This window comes from Dipteris shenzhenensis, chromosome 23, assembly GCF_047967505.1.
Source record: "Dipteris shenzhenensis isolate YYH24624 ecotype China chromosome 23, Dip_SZ_1.0, whole genome shotgun sequence".
Classification (NCBI taxonomy): Eukaryota; Viridiplantae; Streptophyta; class Polypodiopsida; order Gleicheniales; family Dipteridaceae; genus Dipteris; species Dipteris shenzhenensis.
The window spans coordinates 20,986,759-20,999,340 of NC_141618.1; the positions used below are offsets into that span (position 1 = coordinate 20,986,759).

Genomic DNA, 12,582 nt, shown 5'->3' on the forward strand with positions numbered 1-12,582 from the left:
TCTTCTTCCTCAATATTGTGATCTCCATCTTCCTCCTGTACGATGTCATTATGTGCATCTTCCTCTTGGCTCATATTGTGATCTTCATCTTCTTTGCTAGACCCATCTGGATCAATTGGATCCGGCATTGGTAGTAGGATCTCCATATCCACATCTCTATCTTCAAAAATTTGCTTACTTCGTGGTGCAACTTGGATCACATACCACCATCTTGGATCAAAACAATCCGGATGAAAAACCACCTATATTGAAGATGGGTGCCAAATGCCATCAATAATATATATGAAATTATGCTTAAGTACATGTATCAATGGATCTTTAAAAATGAAAGCTTCGATTAATTAAATAATTAGTATGCACCTTCTCACAATGCTCGGGAAGAACAAAAGTATCACTTTTATCGGTCCAAAGTTTGGTGGAGTTTATTGCAAAGAAACCACTATTGTCTTTTCTCACTGTTGCATGGGGACCGTTGTAAATATTTCTAAACCATTTTACATCGAGAATGAAAATACTAAATCATCTGAAATCAATTTCATAGATTTCGTGTATGGTTCCACAATAATCCAATTGTGAGGAGAGAAGATTGGTATCTGAAGCACTTGCCCAGCTATCTTGCATGAAGTTAGCCATGACTCCACAATCATACATGACTCTCTTTAAATTGATGTGTTCCATGCAAAAATGTCTTTTATATGACCATAATGCATTGTACTTTTTGTATTGTAAAAGAGCATCATTAAAACAACAAAGATGCATCTATTTTATAGCATATATTGTCACAAATAATTACTTAATTATGTCAGGAGGTAAGAAACTTACATGCATCATACATCCAGATGATAACTCTCGCTCGCACTCGTTTATTGTCTCTCCATCGTGTTCCGCTTTATGTAGAGCCAGTTGTAACCAATCAAGTGACATGTGAGTGGGGAGAAGGGCGAGATCCCATGGATATGGTTGTGATGGCTTGTACATTACTCTGAATCTTGTCCTTGCATTTATTCTTTTTGCTTTGGCCGCTTCATATCTCTCAATTCACTTCTACATCTCCTTGCTATTGAGGACACAAAACTTATTGAATATCTCCATTTGCTCTTCGCTCAGATTTCTTTCAATTCCTTTTCCTTGGGGAACCTCACCAATGATGTGATCATCATCCTTGTTATGCCAAGCTTGCGGCATATCGAGATCTATGGATGCAAGAAACTCCGTGATATATACTAATGACTCTTGCACAAGCCATCCCTCTACCATGCTTGCTTCTGGTCTTGCTCTTTGTCTTACAAATTCCTTCAAAGTTTTCATAAACTGCTCGAGAAAAAACATCCACCGACTATGAATGGTACTTGCAATGGCCACCTCATCAACTATGTGCACAAGCAAGTGCACTTGAGTTGTCATAATGCTCAAGGAAAAGTGCTTCTCAAGCAAGCATATGGCTTTGATGGATTCCACCCTAGCCTTCTCGATGCTCGATATGGAGATATCTTTTTGAGATATCCACCTATTTCACATGCCCATGTAAGGTACATTCATAATCAGTCTACAGATTATTCAACTTAAATTGAAGAAAATGCAATTAATGTGATTTGATAGTAAGCATACCTCACAATACCACTGATCTTGAATATAGCATTTCTAACATGTTCTTGTAAGCACCCTTTTATTGTAATTGGGAGGATGAACTATCAAAGCAACAAAGAAGTCATGTCAACAATATAACATAATCATAATTACACTAATGCATCACGATTATCGGTACACTAATACTACAGCTTAGAATACCTATAAGACCTTGTGCCAATCATGGGACTTGAGCCCACTAAGCTTATTGTCCTTTGAAAATGCTCCTTTCAAGCAATGCATGTACCCTGTGGGTGTTTGAAAAGAGGCAATGTCTGCCTTGATTGCTACCTCCTTTCTCATAGAGAGGATCCATGTTGCTTTTGGGAGGATAACTTTTCCGAAAGCATGCACTTGGGGCCACAAACAAGACATCCTATTCATAGTACACATCTTCTTGCACTCCTCTCGAGTCTTTAGACATGGTGGGATATTGTAATTCACCAAGACTATGGGCCATGTCGACCAAGATGTCGAGCGTAACCCAAAAGGATTCATGCCATCCATGGCAAGCCCAGGATGTAAGTTGCATGGCTCCCTCACAAAGTCCAGCCACTGATTGTCTATGTGCTTCCAAGCTGCACAATCTGCGGGAATCCTCAATGTGTCATCAGTGGACTGATGAGATGCATTCCATGTCATCAACTCCACTACGAATTTGCATCAGAACATGTGCTATATTCTTGCAATGATGGGAAAGTGTCTCAAGACCTTTATCGGTATTTGCTCACCCTGCAAGTCATCTCTATATTGTTGTTCCCCATACTTCGGACAACTAGCCGAATCTCCACGCTCACGATGAAAGAGAATATAGTCATTACAGCAAGCATGGATGGTATCATAATCCATACCCACCATTGTTAGCATCTTCTTCTTTCATCTCGTGATGCGAGCATGGTATTTGGTACAGGCAACATCTTCTGGAGCAACCTATCATAATTCAAACATACATAGGCTTCGAATAATGATGATCCTCAAAGCAACAAAGAAGTCATGTCACTAATCCTATAGCTTAGAATACTTGTAAGACGTTGAACACAAGCTTAGAATCCCATAGCTTGACATTGAGCAAACATTTACAGATTCCTACATTCTTTGAATTAGAGTGACAGAAGTCTGTATTTGTTTGCTCAATGGTAGGCTATTGAGGCTTCACATGGAAAAAAAGAGAAGGAAAGAGAGAGAAAAAGAGAGGAGAAAAAGGAGAAAAGAGAGGAGAAAAAAGACAGAAAAAGCGAGGAGATAAGAGAGAAAAAGAGAGAAAGTGAAAAGAGAAAAAGTGGGGATAAAAGAGAAAAGAAGGAAAGAGATGAGAAAAGAGAGGAAAAGAGACAAAAAGAGGAGATAAGACAGAAAAAGAGAGGAGAAAAGAGACGAAAAGAGAGGATAAAAGAGAGAATGATAAAAGAGAGTCACAATTCAAACATACATAGGCTTCAAATAATGATGATTCTCAAACATACATGATGATTCTCAAAACACAATATCCAAATAATGAGTCAAATTAATGCAGGCACTATACCTCATTAAGGCTGAGACACTTGTATTCGACCACCCATACTTTGCTTGCAGATTCAAGATTGAGAGACAAGCCCGTAGTTTAGACATCCTAGCATCCTCATACAATTGTGTTGATTGCAACTCTCACATTTGACCTGAGACTCTGACATCACGGGTACATGTGATGTAGTGTCCCTAAAAATAGAATCCATCATGTCCACCATACACTCGTCATCATCCAAGAGACTATAGTCTTGCTCAAAGTGTGAAGGTATATGCGCACCCTTGCCATCCTCCTCATCCTATTTCAAGATTTCATGTAAATATAAGATCTTGTCTCAAGGTTTCGTGTCATAATGGTATCCAATATTAACCGTCCACTCAAATAGCATTGACTTATTGATGATCCATCACCATGTGCAACACCAATGGTGGGTACTGGTTTGGGTTTTCTCCCCATACATCTGCAAGTGGCGCATGATAATATGATGTTCATGTCGTACTTCTCGCTTGCAATGAGTGCAATGACAATACAAACTCTCCGTAAGCCACTCTATGGTCCCGAGCATTGGCACATCATTTGATGAGCTCCCTTCCATCTGCATGCTTCCAAAATCACAACGAGTTGCAAGGAAATCTATTAAGATCCAAAAAATAGCCACCCATGAGCTTCTTTTCTCTCTTTTAACAATAAGTGCCCTGAACCATTGCTATATAGCGATGCTTTGCCCTATTCCATGGCTATATAGCGACTGACTAGTGTCACTATATAGCAATGATTTTGGATATAGACATCGCTATATAGCAACTGACCAATGTCGCTATATAGCGACATTGGGGGCTTAAACCCAAAACCCCGCACGATGCTATCTTTGACATCTCTATTGCGAGAAGAGCAAAAATCTCTCCTCCCACCTTATATTCGATGACCTTGCTTTCCTCCTCTCTATTCTCCACTCCTCACCCCTACCCAGCCCCTCTCCTAACACTTGTGCTCCCTCTCCACCCTTCTCCCTCTCTCCTTATGTGAAAAGAAGTTTTTCAAGAAGGTGAGTCTCTTTAAGCAATGTAGGTTCATTTTTTAGGCAGAGGTTAAGGAGAAAAAACGAGATTTGGTGAAAGAAAGAAGACTCACCTCTTCTCTTTTTGGTATTTCTCTTCCTTCTCTTTCTCCTTGTTTGTAGGCTTATGCTTGTCTCCTCAATCCAATCCCTTTGAGAAGTTGCTTCTCTAAACTCCTCCTTCCTCTAACTAGTTATTTGAAAAATGGTATGTTTCCTCTCTTTTGTAGGGCCAATCCACAAAACATCGAGTGGGACTATTCCAAGTAAGAAAGTGCTTCCTCTTTTTTCCTTTTGTTATTTTTGTTATTTGCATTGGCCTGTAGCTAGTGCCTTAAGTGCTAGCTGTAGTGATGGGCGTAGAAACCCTCTCTTCCCTTATTCCCTCTTCTTTCCCTCTTTTCCCCTCTTCCTTCTCTTCTTTTTTCCTCTTCTTTTTCTCCTCTTTCAATCTCTTTTTCCCTCTTCTTTTTCCCCCTCTTTCAATCTCTTTTTCCCTCCTTTCCTTCTCTTATTTTCCCTCTCTTTCAATATCTTTTCGCCTCTTCCTTTTCTTATGTTTATGCTATTTTCCCCTCTTCTTTTTCCCCTCTTTCAATCTCTTTTCCTCTTTTCCTCTCTCTCTACCCCCCTCTTTCCCCTCTTTCAATCTCTTATGCTTATGCTTATGCATGAGCATATGCTCATATGCTCATGCATAAGCATAAGCATAGGCAAATACATATGCTTATGAAAAGAGATTGAAAGAGAGGAAAGAGGGGTGGAGCTCATATGCTCATGCATAAGCATAAGCATAGGCAAATACATATGCTTATGAAAATAGATTGAAAGAGGGGAAAGAGGGGGGGAAAGAGAGAGGAATGCATAAGCACAAGCTTATGCTTTCTCTCTTTTTCTTTTATGCTCATATGCTCATGCATAAGCATAAGCATATGCTTTCTTTCCTTTTCTCTTATGCTTATGCTCTTTTTCCCTCTTCCTTCTCTTATGCTTATGCTTATGCATGAGCATATGTCTCCTTCTCCTTCTCCATCTCCTCTTTTCCTCTCTCTTTCCCCCCCTCTTTCCCCTCTTTCAATCTCTTTTCATAAGCATATGTATTTGCCTATGCTTAAGCTTTCTCTCTTTTTCTTTTATGCTCATATGCTCATGCATAAGCATAATCATATGCTTTCATTCCTTTTTTCTTATGCTTATGCTCTTTTTCCCTCTTCCTTCTCTGATGCTTATGCTTATGCATGAGCATATGATTGCCTCTCCTTCTCCTTTCATTCTCTTCTTTCTCCCTCTCTTTTTCTCTTCTTTTCATAAGCATATGCCTATGCCTATGCCTATGCTCATATGCCTATGCTTCTTTTTTCCTCTCCCCTTCTCTTTTGCTTCTGTTCACTTTCCCTCATATGCTTTCTGCTTCTTACCTTCTCTTGTTTTTTGTTTTTTCTTTTTGTGTCTGTGTCTACATTAGACATGGGATCATGTTGCACAGCCGACGAGTACGAAAACCCTCATAGGAGGAGACATCATGATCTCTGACTGATGAGATAATACAAGATAAAAAGGGCACATCAGTGATGGCCACCATGAGGTGGTTGATCTCCCACATGTTAGCATGGATTATCCCACACTTTCTGATCATGCACATTTCTCGGTAATCCATGAGCATGAGGCACATTTGATGGTAATACCTCATGAGGCATGAGGCACTCCCATCTACATTAGAACATTATGATTCTAGTGATGTACAAACTATGGATCCACTCCATTTATTGTCGCACCTGATGATGTAGATATATAGCAAGAGTTTAGCAACGATGATCATGTAGATTTATAGTAGGTAAGTCCTCAGTATGAGGCACTCACATCTCTAGCAGCATGCAGAGATACATGCCATAGTGCATTCTACTCAGATGATTCCATTCTAGCATCAATCACCGATGCTTTTACCTCTGACATAGAGCACATCATATATTTGGACAAAGTTTCCAGCAGTGATGAACAAATCAACAGATTAGTCTTCAAGACATTCTAGCATCAGCTCGATCATGCCACATTGTACCACCGTTGGATCTAGTGATCACTACGACTTTCAATCAGCAGATTATTCCTCAGCATGAGGATATTTATGCATCAGTGCACTCCTTCCCTAGCGCAGTGGACATCATCAGGTTCACCGTTTAACCATAGTGCAACCTAGGCAACCTCAGCATTTCAGCATGCACTTATAGCTATCATATAATGTCCATACTTGATGTAGGTTAGTGGTTGGATTTAGGATTACAGATCTATCATGACATTAATGTTTGGCACCTCCCATGCCTTAGGGTTATCTTATGTTTTCTCAATTGTATTTTAAGTTTCTAGGCCTTTATACCATCAACCCCACCTTGAGTCTATGACATGTTCTACATCCCTTGCTAATGGATGTTTAGCCATGCACATATATGATGACATTCAGCTCATGGAAGTTGAGCATATAGGTATGGCAAGTTCTTATCCCTTGTCATTTGTACAGGCCTCTTCTTCAACAGAACAATGTATCATCATACCTACACCTTCAACCCCAGATTTTTAGCCCCTGCATCAATCTGTCCACACCAACTATGTAGTCTTCCATGACCCTACATCATATGATAGAGATTACTCTACTACAACATACCTCTAACATTGATGTCCGTTCTTTTAGGTTGGTGGCACTCTTGTATGTCACAACCTAGCCGATCACATCTTCACAACTACATCTACCATTTGGGGGGGACACGTTTATTGCACACACACACACACACACTTATTACCCATTCCCTTGCCTTTCTTTGCAAGTAGGAGGAAGGGGTTGCTATACATAAATGTTATAAATTTCATTGAGCACGAGCACACACACACACTGACATGATATGCTATCTATTCTACTATTTGCTATGGTTATCCCTATTGAGACTTCAATGTAGGGGTGTACTGGATGTTTTCCCGCCAAATGAAGCTAGAGGGTATTAATGTTCGGTCATATGTTATGAGTGTAATCTTTACATAAAAGGGTGAGTAGATAAGGGAAACTTAATAGCTGGGTGGTGAAAAAACTTGTTAAGCATGGTACAACTGACTATTGTTAGCTCTTAGCACATCTTGGGCTGGGAATTGTTATGATTATAGTTCTAATCATCATTAGGAAGCATTTGAGCATAAAAAGGGCCCTTTGCTAATGATGGTGATTAGCCAAGGGCCAATAGGAATTGAGAGTTGTGCACTACTTGTCTCCTTCAAATATAGGGAGAGAGACTAGCTAGTAGGGATGGAGAGTAGGCTTTCAACAGTGATAATGACACATGTCCCTCTGAAAAGGTAAGGGTTACATCAGGTATGGGCCCATCTTTGTAAAGGATTTGCAAATTTGAAAATTTTGAGATTACCCCCAAAACGCATATTCTCCCCCCTCCCATCCTCTTCACTTTGTCCTTGGGCTAAAATTTCCTCCAGAGCTTCAACTTCCACTACTTCTCTCCCTCTTGAAGCTTGAAACTCTGCAAATCCTTGCTTTCTCTTTCTTTCTCTCCTTTTGCCAACCCGGTGATCTCATGGTTGCGACATGTGGGCAAAACACAAAGAAGACCAAAAGATGAGATTGAAGAGATATTGTTGCACAACAAAAGGGATGATGATGGTGCGTGGTCAGAGAGACGTTCCACAAGGGTGATTGGATTTGTTTGCAACCTTCTGCTATTGGTCCTCATCGAGCTAGTTGGCGAGGTGTGCTGGAGCTTCATTGGAGGGGACGTTTACAAAAATTTATAATGTCGAGCAAGGGGGGGCTTGTGGCCATTATACATTGTGTTTACACGGCACGAGATATCCGTCTTCCCCAACAAACTCAATTTCCATGTAATTGTAAGTCTAATAGGGTAGGAAAGAGATGTTAGATCTTTCATTTTTATTGATCTTATGATGTATGACAAGATGAAGAAAGCATGTGATATTTTCTTTCCAACATGACAAAAAAGAGACCATTTGATATTTTATTGATTCTATTCTTTGGTTTGTAGATATTTTTCCTTCTAACTTTGTAGAGGAGCAACCATTGCATAGCCTCAATGGAACATTTCAAGCATTTCAACAAGCAGACATTGGTCTAGCTTTGTTTTGATATAATTAGTGTGGACTTTGTTAAGGAGAAGATCTTCTTTTATCAGCAGTCTTATGTTGTTCCAAAACATGACGATGGGTTTAGCAGGCTACAAATCATTACATCTCCTTCCTGTTCATCTATTACTGATGAATGCTCAGCCCCTGATACCACAATAGTTCTAGTCATGAAATCAAAGATTCATTGTGACTCACACAAATATTTGAAATTTGTGAAGCCATATCAATATGTGGGTCTCAATTGGGTGTGCTCGATTCATTTATTTGCTTCAAAGTTCAAACGATTCACTGTCTCACAAACACCTACCATGTTCATCTGCAAAAAAGTAACAAAAGTGGACATGGGTGCCCTAGTGGGACATTGTAGAAGGGGAGCACAAGAAAAATATTTTCAAGTGCAATATAAAGGAGTCCATTGTGTTGTTCAAGTATGTAAAGCCTCGTGCCACATTGTATATCCATTTCTCTCAAGAGCGATGGATGAGAAAGAACAATTGTTGGATTCCATTGCAAGTGGATGAAGAATCTATTTTGCCTCTCCAGATATGCATAACATTGTCTAGTGGTGCAATGGAGATTGTAACTACAAGGATGGATTAGAGCCTCTTCAATATTAGGGAACATCTCAATGTCATAGGAGGTGAGGATATCAGTGAGGCACAATTCAAGGTCAGGAATATAAATATTTGGATGCGAATGGAGTCCAAGATCCTCATGGAGACAGATTGGGAAATTGATGCTATATGCATTACTTTAAAAAATAAGCCTTGCAGGCCTGTTAGCCCTTTGTTCTTTGGGCAGTTTGTAATTCTTCCTGAATGATTAGAAATCATTGTTTGGTAATATCAATCCAACTCTTTTGTAAATTGAAATGGAAAAGTGTTTTGATCACAATGTGTCTTGCAATGCATTATTGACAGGGCTTTTCTCCCATCCTTGCTAAAAGGTTTTATATATCCAAGTCTCAAAAATATATATTAGTGGATAAAAGTGTATTCAATCCAAGACTTATAAAAGTAATAAAAACATAAAATCCTAGACATCAAATAAAGCACAGGAAAAGGGGGGAGTTTGAACTGAAAGAAGATTTATATATTTCTTTAAAGGAACAAAGCATGGGGATGGTCTTCCCCAATATTTACAAGTGATATATTTCAAAAATCAAGCATCCTCTTGTGAGGGCTTTGGATCCATCTTCTCTTAGGAATCAATAGTTTTCACTTTGGGTTCTTTGGTATCTGGATCATCCCCTTTTGAGGGCTGGGTTTCCATTTCAACCTATTCCTAGTCTACATCTTTCTCTGTTCCTTGATGTCCTTTAAATTTTGTCTCAGTTGGCTTCTTCTCCTTTCCAAGATCAAACTTGAGTTCTTTTTTGGATTATTTTTTCTTTATCCTTGGTGTTTTTTTCCTTGGAGTCTTTCCGTGGACTTCCATGTTTGTATGCAAAAAGCTTTAGTGGAGAATGTAAAGTTCTTTTCTTTTTCTTGGAAGGTGAAGCTTCACCCTGTGCTTGTCTTGATGGATGAATTGGATTGTCTGGATCATGGGGAGTGATAGTGTTGTCCAAAATAATTTGTATGGATTTTGCAGCACGTGTACTCCACAGCCAAGATTCAGGGGTTCCAAGTGTCTGCAAGATCAACAAAATATCTCAGGTTAATGATATAAAAGAGAGATCACAAAAAGAAAATACAACTTTAAAGAAAGTAGTTTGAAAGACTAAACATACATTTCTATCTAGCTCAGTGTACTTTGATAGAAGAAACTTCTAGATGTTTGCAATCACATGCAAACCACAAGAGGTTGCATCTGATTGCAATGGTATTGGACAATTGAGAAAAGAATATTCTCCAAATTTAAAATGGGGATGGATGTCTTCAATAGTGGCAATAGCTCTTTTTGATGTTCTATAAGAATAACAAACTCTATTATATTGCAAAACAAAAAAGAGGGCAAAAAAGAGGCATAATTTGAGAAAAAAAGGTACAGCTTGACTTGCTCATGCATTCCTGTTATGCTATTCATGAAATAACACTCCTTTTGGGAATGTTAATAGCAATGGCACTCTAATGTCCATCGAAATGTTTTTTAAGAAAAATATAAATATTTGAAAATGAGAGAGGAAAATTAAAAAAAGACCAACACAATGACAAAGATCAACAAAATGAACAATAAATTGCAAGATTTTGAAAAGTAGTTACTTCCCCACATAGGGAAAAAAAAAAAGCAGCAGTTGTTACTCATTCTTCTAAAGCCCTTCATGGCCACCCCGGTTGCTGCTCACCCTATAGTCCACTCTCTTTGGGGCAGCATGAACTTTGTCACTACCTGGTGATCACAGTTTCTATGTGTCTCTAGTGGCTCTTTCTTTGGTCTCCAAGCTCATGGCTCTTTTTGCTCTCTTGAGCAACCATCTTCTGGCTTCACATGTAACCCAGTTGTTTCTCCCTATGCATGAATTGCTTGTGGTAAACCTTACCATATAGTGCAACTACAAAGCCTCAAAATTAGAGTCTTTCATCTTCCACTTTAAGAAAAAAGTAAGTGGTCGAAGAATCTAGCTGGAGATTGATTCCAAAATCCCACCGTATGTGATTATCAGTCGTCATTGTTGATAAAGCAAAGAAAGTTTCCTTATTATTTCTCTGTGTGTGTGTGTGTGTGTGGTTGGAGATTACACTCTAATCCAAAACAATATTTGTGCATCATTCCTGATAAAATGGATCAATAGAAGACATGCATTCAATGACTGCAACCTATTCCAAAATCATTGGGTCATGTAGTGCAATTACTAGTGTCCTTGATGGGAGATTTAATGCATGGTCATGGTAAGAATACATGGGACTTTGGCTAGGAAACCCCAAAGTAGAAAAAAATCCACACATAGAGGCTATGCAAATGAATATCAATACTAGAGTAAATTTGCCAATGAACTATCAAGGGCAAAGTGACAATATGTGATGCAACCAATAGCTGGGTTCACCTATACCAAATCAATGTCAAGATGATGATGCTTGCATGCAGGGACTGGATCCCAATACCTCAACCTTTAAACGCTTGCCAAAAGTGTTTATGCTTCGACTTGAAAATTGCATATAACAGAATAAGAACATATATGTGTTTGCATTTCTTTCCTTGCTTATTGCAAGGGGAGTCTTTGAGATGGTTCAATTGGGACACATTCACATTCCTACATCTAATGCGAAGCTTCAATGAGTGTACAAGTGCAAAAATTGCACCATTCTTGGTTTGAGAGGTTTTGAACTTTAAGGGTTTTGTGGATGGTTTTTTGTGTGATAAGAATGATAGATTGGTTGGACACTCTAAACCATTGCAATGTAAATTCTTCATGCAAGAAGGTGTGCCATTGATGCAATACAAGATGCACCCCAAGGCAATCAATTGGACTCCATAAGAAGGGATAGAACTTTGGAACCATGATTTGTAAGGCCAAACAATGCTTCCATAGGGCCAACCCAATAACATTCCACTCTATGAGTACATCAAGGATATTGATCAAGTCTTGTCACAGCTATGTGGACTTTTGGAACTGAGGTGTGGATGCTCAAGCTAAAGAGTCAAGCTAGAGAGTCAAGCTATTCTAAGTGGATTTAGCTAGTCATTTAATATTGGGATAATGTGATCAATTTCCTTAAGACACCAAACCTAGAAGATGTTAATACTTGCAAGGCATTTTTGCCACAAAGTTCCATATTCATGGATGACAAAAATAACAGTTATGATGATGAGAGCAACATGGCAAGATTGGAAGAGCTTAATGATCATTATTGTGGTCTAGCATGCAATAAGCCAAAGGAAGCTTTTGACCCTAAGATTTCAATGTTAAAAAGGATGACTTCATTCTTGTAAGGCCAAGTGACAAAATAGATCCAATATGGTTAGAAGTTGCAATGTATCAAATTGTTCAAGATAAAGAGTCTACAAATTACATGAAAGTGAAGGTACAATATTGGGCTCCTACCAAAAAAAAAAAGAATGACACAATTGAAAACATGTATAATAGCTATTGGAAAAAGAATTGGCTATGTAACAAAAAGGCTCCATAGCAATGGGAGCATGTAACATGATTTTTTGGAGTTGGATAGCCAAGCACAAAAAGAGGCAAAAATGCACCTATGAGAATACCTACTAAGGTATGGGAGAAAGCACAAGAAAATCTCTTATTGCAAGGGAATGTTGATTGTGACATGACAATGCAATATGATCCATTTTGGCATCCCTTTATTGGTATGTTCCT

General features: G+C 38.8%; 1 protein-coding gene across 1 annotated transcript; it reads left to right on the top strand.

The window, feature by feature from the left end:
- Window positions 1-7,473: 7,473 nt before the first annotated feature.
- Window positions 7,474-9,143, top strand: LOC147887105 (uncharacterized). Its single transcript, XM_087394223.1, has 4 exons — window positions 7,474-7,523; window positions 7,855-7,955; window positions 8,222-8,315; window positions 8,924-9,143. Exons 1-4 carry the CDS (start codon window positions 7,474-7,476, stop codon window positions 9,141-9,143), a joined length of 465 nt encoding a protein of 154 aa, XP_087250349.1.
- The last annotated feature ends 3,439 nt before the right edge of the window (window positions 9,144-12,582 follow it).

What these genes read in the sequence shown, in the direction of transcription:
- LOC147887105 (XM_087394223.1), top strand. Translation starts at nt 7,474, where the DNA reads ATGGAGAGTAGGCTTTCAACAGTGATAATGACACATGTCCCTCTGAAA. An exon ending in ACACATGTCCCTCTGAAAAG is followed by an intron (nt 7,524 to 7,854) that starts GTAAGGGTTACA and finishes GTGCGTGGTCAG; the next exon opens with AGAGACGTTCCACAAGGGTG. An exon ending in GGAGCTTCATTGGAGGGGAC is followed by an intron (nt 7,956 to 8,221) that starts GTTTACAAAAAT and finishes TTTGGTTTGTAG; the next exon opens with ATATTTTTCCTTCTAACTTT.